This window comes from Monodelphis domestica, chromosome 4 (genome assembly GCF_027887165.1).
Source record: "Monodelphis domestica isolate mMonDom1 chromosome 4, mMonDom1.pri, whole genome shotgun sequence".
NCBI lineage: Eukaryota > Metazoa > Chordata > Mammalia > Didelphimorphia > Didelphidae > Monodelphis > Monodelphis domestica.
In genome coordinates this window covers 96,782,280-96,803,713 of record NC_077230.1, presented here as the reverse complement: position 1 = coordinate 96,803,713, position 21,434 = coordinate 96,782,280, and the positions used below count along the sequence as shown (strand labels likewise).

Below are 21,434 nucleotides of genomic sequence, written 5' to 3'. Positions count from 1 at the left end.
GATCTTGGGTAAGTCACGGAATCTCTATTTGCTTCAGTTTCTTCAACTCTAAAATGGGCATAAAAATAATGACACCTATCTTCTGGGGTTATTGTGAGGATTAAATGAGATAATATTTGTAAAGCTCTTAGCACAGTTCCTGGATCACAGTGAATGCTATATAAATAGTTATTTGTGATTAGTTATTATTATTATTCTTCCTTATAAGTCCAAAGATTCATTTACATACATCTTCATTCAAAGACCATTTAGTCCAACTTCTTGCCCATTTCATGATTGCTTTCTATGGCATCCCTGACAGAAGGTTACTTGGGTTCTGCTAGAATTTCTTTAATGGCAGAAAGCTTACTATTGTTCAAGACAAGCTATTCATTAGTTCTGTTAGAAAGTTCATTCTTAGATTGAGCTGAAATTGGGATTCTTGCATCTTCCATTTGCTGGTCTATTTTCTTTCCTCTGAAGTGTCACAATACAAGTCTACTCTCTCTTCATTTACTTGAAGATAGCTATCATCTCAGCACCTTCCTCTCCATAAATAAAAACACAACTTTGGTATTCTCTCTCAATGGCAAACCTAATTTTTTTTTCAATTATTTCTCATAGGATATGGTTTCTAGGTCCCTTGATTACCTACATGTTAGAAAATACCTGTCAAGGTAGATAGGGCACAAGACGGAAAATCAGGATGATGCGAGTTCAGGTCTGGCCTTGGATACTTAGCTTTGTGACCCTGGGTAAGTCATTTACATACTGTCTGCTTCATTTTTCCAAAATGTAAAACAAGATTAACAATATCTTCCTGGGTTGTTTAAAAAAACAAGTGAGGTATTATTTGTAAAGCATTTTGAATACCTTAAAGCTCTATATATTCTAGTTATTATGATTATTCTTAATCTGTATTACTTTCTCTTTGGTATGATTTTTTCCCTTTATTATTGTATCTTTTGATATATGGCCTATAGCAGTGGCCCCCCAATTTTTGTTCCATAAACCTCTTTAAACAACCACAAAAAATATTTTATGAACCCTCAGGATAATTTAATGTACCCCTCATAGTAATTTGTAATTATTTATTACAAGAGACAACATTAAGAATTTTTAGCTGAATAAATTTTGGTACATGTTGGTTATGGAATACTTATTGTTCAATAAGAAATGATAAGCAGGATGATTTCAGAAAAAGCTGGAAAGATCTGCGGGAACTGATGCAGAGTGAAATAAGCAGAATCAGGAGAACACCATACATAATAATAGCAATATTGGACGATGATTATCTGTGGAAACTTGGCTACTCTCAGCAATGCCATGATCTGGGACAATCCTGAAAGCATTATGATGGGGAATGCTGTCAACTCCAAAGAAAGAACTGTTGGAGTTGGCTTTCACATCAGTGCATTTATAGTTTTATTTTGGAGTTTTGGTCGTGCATGAGTTTGCTCTTACAACAATGACCAATATGGAAGTGGGTTTTGCATGAAAACAAAAATAAAATTTAGAAAATAATTAAAAGTGACTTTTAGCATACCTGGGATTGCCTTTGTGAATCCCCAAGATCACCCACCACTTAGCAGAAATGATTTAGAATTAAAAATAGCACTGCAGATGTGGCCTTGCCAAAATAGAGCACAAGAGCACTGCTACTTCCTGCAGTATTCAACATATATTCATGTGTACAGACATGTCTGTGTATATATATTCATACATATATATGCATGTGTGTCTACATATTGTCCAATGTATACAGGTGTGCACATCTGTGCACACGTCTGTTTGTGTCCTGAATTGTGAAATATTGAACTGTGAAAGGCATAAGGAAGGGCCTGATGAAGCTCCTGTTGTCTCTTCTGACCTCCAATCCTGCATCAACACCTGTCCCGTAGATATCTTGAATTGAATGTTCTATAAACATTTTAAACTTGATGCTAAAAATTGAATTCATTTTCTTTCTCCCCAAACCAATCTCTCTTCTTAACTTTGCTGTGATTTTTCGGGGTGTCACCAGTTTCTCATCACCCTATCTTGCCATCTAGGTGTCATCCTTGACTCTACTCTTTCTCATTCTCTATATCCAGTCTGTTGCTAATACCTCCTGATTTCACCTTCATAAACTATTTCACACACACTCCCTCCCCTCCTCTGACATAGTCACTCTCCCAGGGAGGCCCTTATCACCTCCTACCTGGATTATCGTAACAGCCTGCTGGTGGTCCTCCCTGCCACAAGTCTCTCCTCACTCAGTCCATCATCCATTTAGCTGCCAAAGTGATCGTCCTAAGATTTAGGTCTGATCATGTCATTCCCCACCTTAACTCTATAAACTCCAGTGGCTATATATACATCCCTTCCAGAACCCAATATAAAGTCTTTTGTTGGTTGTTCAAAGCCTTTTAAAGCCTCCCCATTTTTCCAGTCTTCTATTCAAAAGGAAAAAAAAAACACAAAAACCCTTACCTTCTGTCCTAGAATCAGCATTAAGTATCGGTTCTATGGCTGAAGAGCTGGAAGGGCTAGGCAATGGAAATCAAGTGACTTGCCCAGGGTCACATAGCTAGGAAATATCTGAGACCAGATTTGACTCAGGACCTTCAGTCTACAGGTCTGGCTGTCAGTCCACTATGTACCTAGCTTCCTCCCTTTTCCAGTCTTCTTATACATTTTCCCCCGATGCCCTCCATGTACTGTGACACTGATCTCCTTACTCTTCCTCCCACAAAATACTCTCTCTCCACCCTGCCCATTTTCAATGAAGTCTCTGGGTATTTTCACTGCCTATGCTTGGGATACTCTTCCTCTTTATCTCTGCCTTCTAGTTTCTCCAACTTCTTCACTTTCCAGCTAAAATTCCACCTTCTGGGAGCTGTTAAGTGTCTCAGTGTATAGACTCAGAACTCAAGACAAGGGATCTTCGGTTCAAATCTGGTTTCAGATAGGTCCTAGATGTGTGACCCTGGGCAAGTCACTTAACTCCCATTGCCTAACCCTTACTAGTCTTCTGCCTTGGAACCAGTACACAGTATTGATTCTAAGATAGAAGGTAAGGGTTTTAAAAAAATCCACCTTCTCCAAGAAGCCTTTCCCATTCTTCTTCATTATTAGTGCTTTTCCTCTATAGATTATCTCAATTTATTATGTACAGAGCTTGTTTGTACATAGCTATTTGTATGTTGTCTGCTCCATTACACTGTGAACTACTTGAGATGAGAGACTGTTACCTTTCTTTTTTATCCTAAAAAACATTTAGCACTGTGCCTGACACATAGTAGGTGCTTAATAAATATCGAATGACTGACTGACTCCACCAGAGAACTTCTAGAATGACCCAGAATCATAAAGCAGTTTTATTTGCATGTAGCTCTTTAGTGAGGTATCATTCAGTTTGGTACTTGTAGTCAGGAAGACATTTGAATCCTACCAATTAACTTCTCAGCCATACTTTCCTCATGTGTAGAATGGTAATAACAACAACATCCAGTTTACAGGGTTGTTTTGAGGATCAAATGAAATAGTGTATTTGTAAATCTTAGAAGTGTTACGTTATTGTTAGTTGCTGTTATTCCACTTAAAGACTATAATGTGAAGCCATATTTCACTGACTTTTCACCATATTATAAGAAACTGTGAACTATTTTACAAAAATGGAAACCCTTTGTTTATAATAGCCATTTGATATATCAACCTAACAGCCCCATAAAAATAATCTAGCCTAGCCTAATATGACTTGTTCATAATGAACATGTTAATGTCTTATGATCAATTAATTCTTCTATTTAAAACCCTTACCTTCTGTCTTAGAATCAATATTTAATATTGGTTCCAAGGCAGGCAAGCAGGATGGGCTGGGCAATGGGGTCACGCATCTAGGAAATATCAGAAGCCAGATTGGAATCTAGGATTTCCCATGTGTAGACCTGTTCTCTGTTCACCGAGTAGTCTCCTACCTAGATGCCCACCCCAGCCCCATGGTATTTTCTAAATCCTTACAAATCGTCTGCTCACAAATCTATTGTAAAGCTTTTGTTAGGAAATCAATGGCAATATCTCTGATCTAGAAATTCTAGAGTCGTTATTGACCCTCTCCCCAATTTAAAATCTTGAACTGGCCTGTTTATAATCTTCAGGCATCACATTTTCCAAAACTACTCAAAAATTCCTCTCAGTGATACCAAGATAACATCTTTAGAATTCCAAAGCACCCATGCGCTCATGGGAAAAATGCTTCAAAAAAGCTGCTTAGATTTTCCTCATAGCTGTGAACTTGCTACTGACTGTTAGCAATTAGCAAGGTGTCAGCCACTGTCAAGTATCAATTTACTTGACACTCAGGTCCCTCTAAGAGAACACATGGGACACCAAACATAAACTTTCTTGCATCTCCTACGTGATCTTTCCCCTCATTTTTGATTAGCGAATTCCTTATTATTCTCCTCATCCATTCCCATGGGTTGCTATGTCTGTTCAGGGAGGTCTTGAGTAGGCAACCAATGGCATGCCTTAAAAACTGGAGCTCCTGCATTAATTACAGCAGCTATCTAAAAGTAGGAATGGGGTGTCTTGAATGATAGTGAGTCCTCTGTCTTTGGAGGTATTCGAGTAGAGACTAGCCACTTGTCAAGGTTATTTCAGGTTTCTTACTTAGGTATGGACTGGTTTAGATCAGCTTTGAAGCCCTTTTGATTCTGACATTCTATCATTCTGATTCTGGCACTAATAACTTCTATTAGCAGAAACTCAAGATCCAACTGGACTCTGTATGCTTCCATGCTTGAATGTAGGACAGAGAAGATCCCAGTAGTGTGCTGCTTGAGAGTTTCCTTTTCCATTGTAGGAAGATTACAGAGCGATCTCTATTCAACAAGTATAATAGATGGCCAACTAGAGGGTTACGTTTGAGGGGCTTCAAGATTAACCTACTCCCCTATCTTCCCGTCAAGGTACTACAGTTCCCACAATCTAAGTCAACACGCTGGATTGTCTGAGACTTTGTATCCCAAGTCCTTTGTTAAAAGGTACCTTTCTGAGAAAGCAAGTGACACAATTACCAGAAAATAAGTTAAAGAGTGACTCAGTGGATTGTGAGTCAGACTTAGATATGAGAGGTCTTGGGTTCAAATTTGACCTCAGATACTTCCTCTCTGTGTAACCTCAGTCAAGTCACTTAATCCCCTTTTCCTAGCTCTTTCTGCTCTTCTCTCTTACAACGAATACATCATATTGACTCTAAAAAGGTTGCTTTTTTTAGTTAGTTATAACTTTTGCTCACAAAAGCATTAAATCCTCTAAAACATAACTTAAAAGGAAGAGAAGCACGATAAACACGATTTCATTTTTTAAAGATACCCTTTTAAAGCACTTATTTTGTGCCAAGCATTGTGCTGGGCAGTGAGAATACAAAAATGAAAAACAACAGAACTCTTTAAGGAGATAAAAATCTAATGGAAAGAATACAGATAAGTAAATCCAGTTTGGAGTAGTTTTAGACAGAAAGCTGCTCTCAGAGTCAGAAAGACCTAGGTTCAAATCCAGTCACTACTCTTTGGATATATGTCCCTGAACAAGGCACTTCACTTTTCAGTGCCATATGCAATTTTCTAAGACAGTGAACTTCAGTGATGGTATTCATCTTTATTAGTACCTTCCTTAACTGGGAGTGTCCAGAGGATGGAGTATTGTCCACTGACGACAGGTTCAGTGAGACAGGGAAGGGCAGCTGGGAGAAAGCAAGAGGACCCAAGGGATTTAGGAGATGGGCAAATATAAATCTAGCTTAGACATTTGCCTGATTGAGCTCTGTACTAGGGCATATCTCTTCTAGGGAACTGTTGTTGCCATTGAGGCAGTGTTCCTGGACATAATGTCTCTCCAGGATTTCTTGTTCAAGAAAACAAAACATACTTCCACTTCTTATTAATAAAGTGCAGGAATTAAAAGGGCAGAAATTTATGTGCATTATTATATTAGTCCCTGACTCAGTTTCTTTTATTTAATTGTTTTTCTTTGTTTCATTATAGGAGGAGGGAAGCTGTTTCAGAATTCCATTCTAGTGGAAGTGAGATGGGGTAGAATATGCCCAAATGATTGTGGCACAACAATTAAAGATATAATCAATATATCCCTTTGTATGTGTCTTGTTCAGCAGGAATGTCTTTCATAGGGTGCAAAGTGTAGTGAAGCTGGTAGTAGAAAAACTAGAAATATATCACCTCAATATACAGTGAGTTTCCTTTTATCACTCTTTCTGGCTGTTGGTATTTTGCAGTGAGAAGAAAGACTTCAAATTTGGCCATCTCACTCATTGACCCATCATGGAGTCATTATTAATAATAATGACAAATAGCATTTACAAACTGCTTACTATGTGGCAGCCACTGTGCCAAATGCTTCACAATTATTTTCTCATTTGATCCTTACAACCACCCTAGGAAGCAGGTACTATTATTATCCTTATTTTCTAGATGAGGAACTGAGGCAAACAGGGTTAAGTGACTTGCCTAGAGTCACACAGCTAGTAAGTGTCTGAGGCCAAATTTAATTTCAGTTCTTCCTGACGTAGGACCCCGTTCTCTATCCACTGCACCAGGTAGAACTGAAAGGGATTAGAGAGATCAACTGGTCTGACCTCTTTACAAAGAAAGAAACTGAGGCCCAGATGGCTGAAGAGATTTGCTTAGTCAACAGGCACACAATGGCAGAGCCTGGATTCAAACTCAGGTGCTCTGGCCGCAGACTCATAACTGAGTCTCTGCCATGTGCTGCCTCTCATGACTTTCCCTAATCCATCCCTACTCTCTCTATGTAATGTCCTGCCATTTTTCTATACAATCTCCCCTTTCAAGTCAGGCTTCTCCATTCTTATGGCCCTTTCCAAACTCCCTCCCTTCCACTCCAGCCAGTGCTGTTTTCCTACCTCTGTCCCTACTTCACCATACCTTTTTTTTTTCTTTGCTCCTTTTTTTCTCATCCTACTTATCCTTCAAGGCCCAGGTTAAATTCTGCCTCTTCCGTGAAGCCTGACATAAAGGACCCAGCCCTCTGTGATCCCTTCTCTGGATTCCCACAGCCCATTTTGGTATGATCTGAAGCACCATCTTCACTCCCAGCAGCTGCCTCTCTAAGCATTGTTCAGCTTCAAGATATTTAGGTCCTACAGCAGAAGCTACAAGAACCAGCCCTCCTCCTGCACCCCAAGGTATGTAAGTACCCAGGATAATTATCCTGATCATTAAACCTGAGTGGAAGTACTATGAATATCTGTCCTAGATGGTAAACTCCCAGAGAATAAGTGCCATGATGAGATGAGGCACTTGTACATTAACCAACAGTTTACATGCACAGATAGTCAGAGGTCTTCAATGAGATTGATAATAATACCTGGCATTTACATTGTGTTTTACAGTTACACAGAACTTTGCAATGCCACAACATTAATGCCACTAATCATCACAATAACTTGGGAAGTAGATTATGCACCCATCATCATCTTCATTTTATAAGAAAATTGGAGCTCAGAGTGGGAGATAAAAGGCACAATCAATAGAGTGCTGGACCTGGAGTCAGGAAGACTTGAGTTCAAATCTAAATGCAGACACATGTTAGCTCTCTGACCCTGGGCAAGCCTCCTTAAGTTTCCTCAACTGTAAAATGGAAATAATACTAGCACCTACCTCCCAAGCTTGTTGTGAGGTGCAAGTAAAAAAGTTTTTGTAAAGCACCTAACACCTTCTGTGGTACATTGTCGTTATGTCATATTCAACTCTTTGTGAGCCCATTTGGAGAGTTCTTGACAAAAATATGGAAATGGTTTGCTATTTTCTTTTTTTAGCTCATTTAACAGATGAAGAAACAGAAGCAAATAGTAAGGTTAATTGATTTGCCCAGGATCACAAAATTAGTAAATGTCTGTTGGATTTGAATTCGGATCTTCCTGACTCCAGCCTATCTCGATACCCATCTAGCAGACAGTAAGTATTCAATAATTGTCCCTACCTTCCCAACAGAGAAATTGAGTGACTCGCCCTAAGTAACACAGCTACTAAATGACAGAATTCTAAGATTTTTCCTGAGTTAAATAAAGCTAGCAAAGTAAAGGAGTAAGTGAAGTGATATACCAGGAAACTTCCCCTGTGAAAGAATCTATTAATTCTCTCTCTCTCTCTCTCTCTCTCTCTCTCTCTCTCTCTCTCTCTCTCTCTCTCTCTCTCTCTCTCTCTCTCTCTCTCTCTCCATTCACTATATTCACTATGCTGACTGAGCAAAAAGAAAAGAATCTATATTGCGAATAAAGGAATTTAAGTTGAACACTGTCTAAGAGAGAGATTCTGAACAGTACACATTGTTAAGCACTGAAAGAGGTTTCTGAGAAAGACCATGGAATTTCTCTGGAAATCATTTGGAAAAGGATGCACACTCATCAGCCAGTAGCAATTTAGGTCTTATTCTACCTGAAGGCAGGGGGAGAGATGAGGTGATGTACTGAAGTCTTTTTGAGGCCATATTTCTGTGTTTCTGTGATTGTGTGAGTGAAACAACAATTCTACTAAAGTACTACATGTCAGACATGTTAAAGAAATATGACCAGAATTTCTCTGCACTAAAGAGAATTGACATACAAGTGGGGAGAGAAGGAACAGAGCACTGAGCAAGAAGCAGTTTTGAAGAAGTCATTTAAAAGAAAATCCTGGAACATATAGCAATGCATTTAGCTACTTGCACTCTCTTATTTCCTTCACTTCTTATTATTTGTAGAAGATCACAGACAGATAGACAGGCCAGTGCATATATAGGTAGATAGATAAACAGACAGATGCAGGAAGACAGACTAGAGAGATAGATTAGATAGATGGGCAAATAGGCAGATAAATAGATAGGATAGACAGATAGATGAAAGAGAGAGATAGAAAGACAGAGAGACAGGTCAGAGATAGAATAGATAGATAGGCAGATAGATAGGTAGATAGATAGATAGATAGATAGATAGATAGATAGATAGATATAGACAGACAGATAGATGGATGGATAGACAGATAGACAGACAGACAGACAGATAGATAGATAGATAGATAGAGAGAGAGAGAGAGACAGACAGACAGACAGATAGATAGCCAGATAAACAGACAGACAGATAGATAGATAGATAGATAGATATAGACAGACAGATAGATGGATGGATAAACAGACAGATAGACAGACAGACAGATAGATAGATAGATAGATAGATAGATAGATAGATAGATAGATAGATAGATTCGAGAGATAGGCTAGATAGATGGGCAAATAGGCAGATAAATAGATTGATCGGCTAGACAATTAGACAGATTAGAGACAGATAGAAAGATTGAGAGAGACAAGACAGACAGACAGACAGACAGACAGACAGACAGACATTGTAATTTGGTTAATGTTGCCCAATCCAGTTGGATAAGACAAGGCATGAGATGCTAACACACAGCCTGCCATCTTATCCCACTGTGCCTGATTTCAGGATTCATTGACTTGCAAAAGTCAATCATTTTCTACTGTAGGTGTTATATAGGCTTGGCTATCAATGCAATTTAATAACTGAAAACCAGCAGGAGTCCAATAAGAACATCTTCCTCCCTGACAGAAATGAAGACATGTAAAATCAGGACCGTATGAGTGTGTGGGTGCACACGCACCCTGGATACTTATGGAGGGCTCAGGGTGATTTTGACTGTTTGGGTATCTTGAAAAAGAGTGGGTGGGGGTGAATGCAAACAGTATTGATGCACCTGGAGGACAACCTTCACCTTGAAGGGAGAAGGGACTTATCATACCTGTGCTGGTGCATGACTCATACTTGAGTGAAGACAGGAGTGTTTTCTTTCTACTTACCTCGCCCCGTGCTGTAATGCTGCAGCTTATCACTGTACACGGCCTCTTTGCTGTAAGCACGTTTCCTGAGAACAGAGAAAAAGAATTCTCTTCATTTAGTTAGAGGTATTATTCAAATGGCTACCATAGTACATAAGATCTCTTACATAGTACTGAAAACCAGGGAGTAGCTTCCAGGATTGTGAATCTGTAACAACTTATTTTTTTAAATTGTTGATATTCTTATTAAATCTCTGGGCCACCACCCATCAGTCACTCACTCAGGCAAAAAAAACCCCAAAGTCTAGGGTATGTAACAGTTTCTCAAACATCAACAGAAGCCTTGACCCAGAATGAAAACTGTCTTGGAGACTTGACAAAAGACTTCTCTGGGGCTGCCCATTGATCAGGGCCACATCCTGAAAAAACCCAGCAAGGGCACCTAGCAGGTCATCAGCTTTGCATTATGGAATTGCCTGGGGTGTTTAGCCTGGCAATGTTTGTGCTGCATGAGGATGAAGATGATAAACATGGTAATAAAAACTTAATGATTTCAAGGTCAGTCCCATTTGTACAGTGTCTCAGGACCTTTGCTTTCTCCCACCCGCCCGATGGCTTTTTTCTTTTGTGTTTTCATTAGCACCCCAACCATAAGATAAGACTAAGGCTTGAGTATGAAGCTAAAATTGGTGGAATATATTGTTAAATATTGACAGCTCTGGGGGAAAAAACCCCAAACATTTAGTGGGGGGAAAAGCTTGACTCTATAGGCTGAGAAAAGACTGTGTCAGGGCTACCACCTTCTTGATAGAAAAGTTGAAGTGTCTTTAGTGGATCTCTAGTTCCTCCTGGTACAGGAATTCTTTCAACAACATCTCTAATAATTGATAACAGAGACTTCTATGGAATACTTGCAACGATGCAGAATTCAGTTCCTAATGAGGTAATGCAATGCATTCCTAAATAGCCTCAAAAGTCCTTTCTTTTTTGGGGGGAGCAGTGCAGGGGGACAGTGCAAGGCATAGTAAAGTCCTATCTGTGCATTCATCCTTTTTTATTTTCTGGGGCCACGAACAATATAAAAACTCACATTAATATAGTACTTTCTAGTTTGCAATGATCTATCCTCAAATCTACCCTGAGATAAAGCAGTACAAAATATAATCTCCATTTTAGAGATGAGAACACTGAAGATCAGGTACAATAACAGTTCCAAGATCAACAAATAGTAAGTAGTAAAACCAGAACTTGAACTCAGGTCCAATTCTAAGGCCAGAACTCATTGAAGTTTAATTGATAACCATGGCAATCTTTCTCTATATATGAAGTCCCTTTATCTTTTTAAGGATGGTTATTATATCTTCCCAAACTGTATGCCTCCTCTTACCTTTAACTATTCCTCCAGTAACATGATTTGGGTGCACTTTACCATTCTAGCAACTTTCACCTATTTATATTTTTGTTTTTCAATATCCCTCTTAAAATGCTACACTGAGAACTGAACACAATTGCCCAGAGGCAGAATAGGCAAGATAAAATATAGGGCGAATGCTCTTTTATTTTGGACATTATATTTCTTTTAAAGTGCCCAAGATTGCACTAAGAATTTCAGTGGTCACTTTGTATTATTGATTCATATTAGTCTTGTATTAACTAAATAGAACCAATAGGGCTTATTTGTATGAATTGCTATCTAGTCATGCTTCTCCCATTCTATCATTCATTTTAAAAACCTAAATACAGCTGTTTTTTTTTCTTTTGCATTTACCCTCTTCTACACTATACAATTATTTTCAGCTTATCAGTCCAACCCTTGGGGATTTTTCTGAAACTTTTTCCTGATATGTAGTATATCAACTTCCTTCTTTTCCTGGGGTCATCTGAAAATGTAACATACTCAATTTACAAAAATAATGAGTTTAGATTTCTATATTACACCAGTAGAAACTTCTCTGTTGAAATTAATCCATTAACTAACAATATTTAGATTTTGTCATAATGCTATTTTGCTCTACTATAATTCAACTTATGTTTTCCTTGTCTAAAAGAAATGATAATGAATTAAATTAATGAAAAGCTAATGAAATTATAGGTTTCAAACAAACAAACAAACAAAAAACTCTTCTGTATGTGCTTCTACTTAAGTGATTTATGTAAGTTCTTTATAGGCAGGAACTATTCCTTCCCCCTCTGCTCCCTTTATTCACGCTTGTAACAGGAGCACCTCACAATGTTTTGCATGTGTTGTTGTTATTCATTTCTTTCAAGTCTTTTTTGACTCATTATGACGCCATTTGGTGTTTTCCTGGCAAATTGACTAGAGTGGTTTGTCATTTCCTTCTCCAGGTCATTTTACAGATGAAGAAACTAAAGCCAACAGGGTTAAATGACTTGCTCAGGATCATATGGCTAGTTAGTGTCTTGGGCCAGAATTGAACTCAGGAAGATGAGTCTTCTTGATTTTAAGGCCAGTGCTCTTTCCATGTGTGCCTGCAACTGGCTAGATATTGATTACTAATCTCTCAGTTAGTTTTCGTTTTCAGTCCCGGTTCTTCTCTCTCTCTCTAGTAGGATTTTTTTTTTTCTTGAGAGATAAGACAGAAGAGAACACTATGTATTTTATCTTTTTTCAAATTATCTATGGAAGCACACATCTATGTCTTCTCTGTCATAACCAGAGAGCTAGCTGTGTATGAGATTTCTGCTCTAATAAAATGAATGACGGTCACACTGGGAAGTTCAAGCTGTCATCCAAGTGTCCCCAAGAACTCTACAGCTCAGCATGGTGGATGGTCCCAATCTACAGTCATTACCTATGTAGCCCTGGCAGTAGAACTAAGTATTGCATCTTCCTCTTCCTTATCCCATGTATACAACATGGGATATTTTGAAATTTACTAAGTTCTTTTTATATAATCTGATCATATGAACAGTGAAATATCAAATTTTATAAAAAATAATAATACTTTATAGAGCTTACTATATGTCAGACATTATGCTAAGCACTTTATAATTATTATCTCAGTTTGATCCTCAAAGCAACCCCTGGGAAAGTGGTGCTATTGTGATCCCCATTTTACAGGTGAGAAATTGAGGCAAACAGAAGTAGAGTGATTTTTCTAGGGCTACACAGCTAGGAATTATCTCAGATTGAGTTTGAATTCAAATCTCCAGGCCTGGTACCTTCTGATGAAGGACCTGAGGCTCAAAGAAGTTGACCTGCCCAGACCTAATCCCAGAGTACCATTTCAATTCTGGAGATAGGTCTAGGAAAAATGAAAAAAAAAAGTCAAGCCACACACCTGCTACAGACAATGGAAATGGCCACCAGTGATACGATGAACACCACACCGGCGGCTGCAGAACCAGCGATCAGTGGCAGCTGTTCCCTCAGTTCTGACTTGTAATCGTCTAGGAGAGAAAGAACCATTAGAAATCTTTGATCCAACTGTCAAGAATGAAACCATTATCAGCAAAGCAAGTCTCCAAGATAACCACAAGGGATTCATAGTGAAAATGCTATCCACAGCCAAAGAAGGAACTGTTGAGGGTAGATCAAAGCCTGCCATCTTCCACCTTTTTCCTTCATGAGATTTCTATTGTATGTGTGATACGTGTGTTATATCATGACAAGAGCAATACGGAAATGTGTATTACAAGAAAGTGTGGCTATAACTGTATTGGATTATTTACTGCCTCAGAGAAGGGGGGAAAGTAGGGAAGGACAAATCTTTAACTCTAAAATGTCAAAAAAACAATTGTCCAAAAAAAAAAAAGAAACCTTTGATCAATCTGTAGATCCATACAAACATAATTTAATCTCTCCTTACAGCTAGGAAAACTATACTTCCCAGCAGCCCCCCGCTACCAAAATGGGGCTATGTAGCAAATAAACATTAACTTTCCTTTGTCAAACATGAACTGCCCTCCTTTTCTTTATTTTTAAACTTTGAACTTCTGACTTGGAATCAATACTAACTTCCAACGAAGAAACATGCAAAGAGCCAGGCAACTGGGTTAAGTGATTTGCCCAGGGTCACACAGCTAGGAAGTATCTGAGACCCTATTTAAACCCAGGACTTCCTGTTTCTAGATCTGGTTGTCCATCCACTGAGCAACCTAGCTGCCCCTGAACTATTGTCTTTTATAGAGACCTTCAACCTAGCATTTTGTAAATCCAAAATCATCTTCTTAAAGTATGGATCTGACCATGGCAATCCCCTTCTCAAAAATTAAATTGCCTCTTTAAGGAAAAAAAAACTTTCTCAGTTTGACTCTGAAAGGCCTGAATAATATCAGGTTCATTTATCTTTTTAAACATTTTATCTAATTGCTTTTCTCACATGAGACTGTCCAACAAACTCAGTGTTCTTGCTGCTCCTGAAACTATTCCTTCCATCTCCTATTTCTTTCCATCACACAGGTTGCTTCTTCCTTCTCCCTTCCCTATCCCTAGTATACAGTCTAGTTTTAATTCTACATTTTAAGATGTTTAGCTTTCTTCTAATTTCAACTCAGGTGTTGCTAACTATGTGAAATTTTTCTGATTACTCCCCTAGCCCCAATGGTTATTATTATTGTGCTCTTCTCTCTCTAATATATTGTACTTACCTACTGAGGTCCATATTTTAACTCCCACTGCCTCCATGTTGAATATAAGTTCCTTGAGCTGAGGAGCTAGTTTATTTTTGTCTTTGTATCCCCAATAACTAGAACAGTGTCTTATACACAGTGGGGGAATGTCTGGAATTCTACTTGAAAGGCCACTAATTAGAGTTTCATCAGTCATTTGGTCAGAAACTCATCTAGCAACTTAGAGGCCTGCTGAGACCTGAACCTTCTAGCTTCTTTCCATTAGAATTCTTATTCAGTGAAGAACATATGTCAAAGGCTTTGTTGTTGTTGTTATTGTTGTTGTTGTTGTGTTTTGTTTCTTATAGATTTGAAAGTAGAACCATAGAATGTTGGAGCAAGAAGGTAATTGGAGATCTTCTAGTCTAGTGCTGGTGAACCTTTTAGAGATGGAGTGCTGGACCCTGTCCCTACCTCATCCCCCAGACCAAATGCCCAGCCCCGCCCCAGACCTTGTTCCATGCTCCATCCCCCCACAGCCCACACAGGGGAGGGAGGAAGTGCTCCCATTGGGCTGCTGGGCAGGTGTGTGAGGAATGTCCTCAGTGAGTGTAGAAAGGGGCAGTGGAGTGACCCAAGCATTCCTCTCCCCTCCAGCTCTGCCACCTGTGAGCTACCCAACTTACCCATTGTGTGCTCCCATTGGCTACTGGACAGAGGGGCAGGGGAGAGGGGCAGGGGAGCAGCTCCACAAGAGTCCCTCTGCTTTTTTAGTAACAAACTCTAGGGGATAGGGGTAGGGGATAGGGTGCCCACAGAAAGGGTTCTGAGTTTCATCTTTGGCACCTGTGCCATAGGTTTGCCATCACTGTTCTTGTCTAACCATTTTGTAAATAAAGAACTTTGGCCCAACAAGCTCAAGATCATGTGCCTATGCATGGAAAAAGTAATTATGTTACTATGATTTTTAGTCTGTATCATGACAATTTATAACATAGGACTAGAACTCTGAATTTTTTTTAATTTTTAATTTTTTTCCATGGTCACATGATTCATATTGTCTCCCTCCCCACTTTCTTTCCCCCTCCAAGATTTGACAAGCAATTCCACTGGGTTATACATATGTTATCACTCAAATTCTATTTCTATATTATTAATTTTTATAATTGAGTAATCTTTTAAAACCCCAATCCGAAATCATATACTCATAGTTTTCTTCTCTGAATGTGGATAGCATTCTTTATTATAAGTTCCTCAGAGTTTTCCTGGATCATTGCATTGTTGCTAGTGGAGAAGTCTATTACATTTGATCATCCCAAAATAGTTCAGTTACTGTGTACAATGTTCTCCTGGTTGTGCTCATTTCTGACACCCGTCTTCTTTCCAGTACATTGTGTTGCTCTCCTTAGTAATACCTCAAATAGAGAGTATGGTGTCAGGGATAGAAAGTTTCTCTTAGACTAGGAAAACCTGGGTTCAAGTCTGGTCTTTGATCCATACTAGCTCTGTGATTCTTTTCAAGTGATAGAACCCCCTCCGTGCTCTAGGAAACTCTCCACATCTGCAGACAAGGTTCCAATCTGAATTTGTAGAGGGAATTTCCTCTCTCGGGATTTCCCTACATTAATGAAAGAGAAGGTCCAGGCCCTTTTCTTATACGACTCTAAGACTTCACAGTCATTCTCTGAATTATTAGGATTGTTCTCATTTTATCAGCTCTGGAGCTATGGCTCACTCATGGTTCACTTACTTGCACAAAATCATACAACTAATAAATGTTCAAGGTGGGATTTGAACTTTGGTCTTTTTGACCTTCAAGCCCAGTCCAAGCAACTCCTTGGGTCAGGTTATCGCAACAACTAAACTCCCCACCTCCCCTGGCACACATGCAATTTTAATTACATGGACAATTGCATTGACTTTCAAATTGACTTTGCTAGGCAGACTGAGCCTTACATGATCCAGGACTATGAGTATAATTATAGATGACCCATGTCAACCTTAGTAGTTAGTTCAATTCAATATATATTTTTAATTTTAATTAATTTTCTTCAGTATACATTTTCGAGTGCTTACTATGTGCCAGGCATTTTGATGTGTGCTGAAAATGCAAGGATGAAAAGCAATACAACTCCTTCCCTAGAGGAATTTAAAATCTAATTGAAAGTGCATGGATAAGTAAGTGCAGCTTAAGGCCTCTAGATAGAGAGCTGACCTTAGAATCAGGAATCCTCCCTCCAACCCAAAATAGCTGTTTGACTTTAGGCAAGTCACTTATCTTCTCAATGGTTTAGACCCCCTGTCTAGATCCCAATTCTGTCTAGTGTAATACAGTAAATTGAAAAGGAAGTTCTGATTTGCATTATATTCATTAATATAGGGAACTCTCGGAGTTCCCTATATTAATGAAATTGCAGGGCTAGCTCCCTAACCCTATTCCTATCCAAAAGAAATACTACTTTTGACAATTCCGAGCTATGTGATCCTAGGTAAGTCACAATCATCAGCAAAAGCATTGGACTAGATGGCCTCTTTGGTCCCTTCTAGATGTAGGTCAAGGAGCCTAAAAAAATATAAATTTCATAATAATTTCATGGGGGAGAGGACAGCAACATTTAAGCCAACCAGGAAAGGCCTTTTTTAGAAGGTAGCAATTGAACTGATCCCTAGGTAGAGTGAGGAGCTCCAAGAAGCAACCTTTGTAAAATTTTAGAGACAAATGATAGAATGATATTTACATGGGAGGATCTGTTGGCATCAATATAAGAAAACAATGGCATATGACAAACAAAAGCAATCCTCAGTTGGAATCTATGTCTTGTAGGGCCAACTGTGAAGGGAGAGAAAGGAAACCATAATAAGACTGGTAACCTAGCAACACAAGAGGGGATGGATGGAAGGTCAGAGGGCTATAATAGAGAAAAAAGGACATAATCAAGAGGAGTGGATCAGGTGTTAGGGTCCAGAGGGGAATTTCAGAGTTCAAATACTTAGAGGTAGAAGCAAATTGGAGTGATTTTAAAGTCTGAAAGGTAACCACACCTCTGGGTAATTGGGTAAACATACATGTGATGCTTATATAGTTGAGAAAGTTGATGAATTGAGAGGCCTGGAAGTTGGAAGAGTCATATATAAGAATCGCGAAGTCTCTGAGAATGATGATAGAGTTGAGAGGAAAGAGAGGAAGACTGTAATCTGGGCACTGAACGATTGAGGAAGGGAAGAAATTGTCCCATTGTTCAATAGATAGAAATGAGAAGGCTTTGAATAATATAATCCACTGACATGAAGTTAAAAAAGGAATGAATTAGTAGGACTAAGAATATCTCCAACTTAACCATTTCTTAGTTTTTTCTCTATTGACTTTATTAAATGTAGCTGCCAACTTTAAGAGGAATAAACTTCTTGAATGAAATGTTACTTTTTTATTTGTCTCATCAAATCTATGAAGAGACCAATCATTCTTAAGGCACTCCACCATCAGATCTTTGGCTTTGAATTTTGGGTAATTCCATGAAGTCAATGTGTATATAAAAGCCAGAGAATTCTGGGAGAAAAGAGAATGGAACTTTCAGTAATATAAGTGCCCATCAGTATTTTGTCCTATTTCAGTTCTCTAGCCTTCTCCTTTTCCTGAAAAGGGACAAGTAACAAATCACTTTAAAAATGTTAGGTAGAAGCTGATGATCAATATTCTTCCTTGATTTTCTTCTCTGCTTCCTATTAAAGTTAAAATGCTTTGGCAGTGAGGCTGATTGGACCTCAGTTGATTAATTTGTTTGAAATACCTCAAAGGAAGATTCTGTTAAGCCCCTACCTAAAGAAAAAGACACCTAAACAAACAAAATAACCATTGGAAAAGCTACAAAGAAAGAAAACACCAACTAGGGAAATAAGTCTTAAAAAAATCATTAAAAAGAACACTTGCAAATCAAAGAGAAGAAAGTACTAGACTGTAAAAAAAAGCAAGGAGATGAGACCTTTTTTCTCTTCTAGTAGCCTCATTTTTAAGTTTGGGAAGAGTTTCAATAGAAAAATAATAGCTATTTCATGATAGATGGAGTTCTTTGAACTAAACCTTGGATTTTTAGGGAGTGAAATAGCAAGCATTTATATAGCTTATATATAATACTAACTATAATATATAATATGATATATGATATATCAAATAGCTATAGAATTATATAATATTAAATATTATATAGCATTAAATATGTTGTATATTATATCTGGAATTATATAATATAAATATAATATACACATAGGTTTCCAAAGCAGTTTACAAATACTACTTCATTTTTTCCTCATAGGAATCTTTGGATTTAGGTGCTATTATTAGTTCAATTTTTTTTTAACTGATGAGGAAACTTAGGCAAACAGTGAAGTGGCTTGTCTGGGGTACTAGACCCTACTAAGTATCTGAGGCTGGATTTAAACTCAGTATACCGTTAGTCAGATCTCTTAGAGAGCCAAGTTTACCTGTTCTGTCTGAGAATTTGAGCTTATTCAAGAAAGCTTTGCATTCAGGTAGCTTGGCTTTAGAAGTATCCATACTGTTTTTGTTATTAGTATACATGGAACCTGGATAACTTTCATATTTTACAGATTGGGAAAGTGAGTCCCAGAAATGTTATTGTTATTGTGTTTTGGTTTTTGTTTGTTTGATTTTTGTTTTTTTGTAACAACTTTTTTTTTAGTTTACAAAAATCACAGAATTTGAAAGTTGGAAGGGACCTTTGCATTAATATTATGAAGGTATTTTAACCTTTGTTTTTATCAAGACTAGATCCTTTTAGAAGTCTGATGAAACTATGCCTCACCTCTCAGAATATTCTTTTTAAATACATTAAACAAAATATATAGGACAATAAGGGAAAAATGTTATTGAAATATACTTACAAAAATGATTTTAAAAAATAAACAAGTTCAGAGACCCCCCTGTTACAACCTATCTACCTTTTCTTCACCCAGTATAATCCAATTCATACTTTTCCCCCATTTCCTCTATTTTATTTAGTCTTTGTATTTTTATATTTTTCCAATTACACGTAGATACAATTTTAAATAATTGTTTTCTGATATTTCATGATCCGTGATTGCTTCCTCTCTTTCCCCTCCCTTTCTAAGTCCCAGAAATGTTAAATGATTTGTTCAATTCATACAGGTATTATTAGATACAGGTTTTGAACCAAAGTCCTCCAACTCTAAAGTCATTGTAGTACTCCATAAGTGAGCATTAATTTGAAGAATTCAAGTCAGGCTGGCATTCAATTAGAAGCCATTACTCTCAAAGTGCCCTCTTCTCCTAACTTCCCTAAGCTTTATTAGATAGTGAGAGTGTTTAGGTCAGGTTTGATATACAAGTAAACAGATTCCCATATGTTCACCATGTGGAAAGAAACTTCAAACCCAAATTCAATTAGATGGTGTGGATGAAGTAGGAGGGAGGGGAAACACAACAAAAAGACTGAAAGCAGATTCTTCTTCCAGCTGGTGATTAATCAAATATCCCAGCACACCACTAGGTCCTCTCCAAGTTGCCCTCTTGGGAAATGGACTCTGAAGAGAGAATTTAACTTAAACCTAATTACAGGTTGACATTTTAGCAGCTAGTGCAATTTCTCTCTGTCCTCTTCTACATTGTCTCCCCATTCTCTTTCTCCACTGGCCAAGCACCCCACTCACCATCTGTCAGTGTCTGGAAGCACATTTTCCCACTGTATTTGCCATAACCAGCCACTGTTCGAGCTCTCACTTGAACCACATAAACCATGCCAGGTCGAAGTCCGTCTATCCGAGCCGTGTTGGTCTGACTTTTTGCCATCGAAGAGTTGTACTCATTTTGTTCCTTCATAATATAGAGAAGAAGAAAAACATTCATTGGTCTCAGAGAGATGGGAAAAATGTATGCACACACCAAAATTTGCATCAGAAACCATCTATAAAATAGGGTAAAACCACCATTTTGTCACTATAAGCATGTGATAAATTCTATATGGAATAAAGATAGGGAAAGGACCTTTGATTTTAATGGTGGAAGGGAAGAAAGTTCTCTCTACTTCCTCCACAACATAACATCTTAGAGGTTTGCCTCGAGATTGAGAAGTTAGATGATTTGCCTTTGAGAAATGATTGGATCTATTCAAAAAGGAAGAATATACGTCTAGAATGTGTCACTATGATAATTCCCCACTATTTTCCAAAGATACTTAAATTTTGATTAACTTTTGGTTTTCCTTTTTGATCCAGACCTGTGATTTCAGTGATATAGGGACTTTCTGTTGAGAAAAATTCTGTGGACCAACACAGATCATTCATTGCTTTTAAAGTTTTGCCTGAGGACACTGAAAGTTTAAGTGACTTGCCCAGAGTTACATAACCAATATGTGGGACTTCAACTAAGGCCTTTCTGACTTGAGACTGGCTCACTATGTCCACAATGGCATGTTACTTTGACAGAGACATTAGAAGTGGGATAAAGGAAACTTGGGGAATTGGTTGAGTTATCTGGAGCACAGGGGTGATTCATTCAAAATATGTATTTTTTCTTATTGAAGAGGACAAAGAGCATGCCAGTCTGTCATTTATGTGCACCATTTTATACTTAATGCTTATATGGTGATTTCAGATTTTAAAAAGCATTTTTATACCTATTAAGTTAAATAAGATAATATATCTAAAGTGCTTTGCAAATCTTAAAGTGCTATATAAATGCTGGCTGTCATTATTATAACAAAAAAGACTTAGCCTTTCTTTAAATCATCTCAACAAACTTCAACTTCACCCTTAATATTTCTTGTAAATCTTTTTATTCCTCTCTCTCTCTCTCTGTCTCTCTCTCTGTCTCTCTCTCTGTCTCTCTCTCTCTGAGACTTTGCTATAAAGACTGAGAACATTCTATATTATGTCACAAATACCCATCTCTTCATTTCCTAACACTGCTGCCCTTCTACTTCTCTAATATCTCCAATCCCACCCTCTGAACTGGCTACTTGCCTCATGACTTTTATCATACATAACTTTTGGAGTCAACA

The 21,434-nt window shown here is 37.9% G+C and overlaps 1 protein-coding gene across 6 annotated transcripts in view; it reads right to left on the bottom strand.

Moving 5' to 3' along the window:
* The window catches only part of EPHB1 (EPH receptor B1), a 769,317-nt gene that overhangs the window by 94,379 nt on the left and 653,504 nt on the right, over positions 1 to 21,434 (bottom strand). For all 6 annotated transcript variants that reach the window (XM_007493906.3, XM_007493907.3, XM_007493908.3 and 3 more), the window contains exons 7-9: positions 20,086 to 20,248; positions 13,131 to 13,239; positions 9,850 to 9,914 (exon numbers count right to left, since the gene is read on the bottom strand). In XM_007493906.3, coding sequence (XP_007493968.1) covers positions 9,850 to 9,914; positions 13,131 to 13,239; positions 20,086 to 20,248 — 337 coding nt within the window. The remainder of the gene's footprint in view (positions 1 to 9,849; positions 9,915 to 13,130; positions 13,240 to 20,085; positions 20,249 to 21,434) is intronic.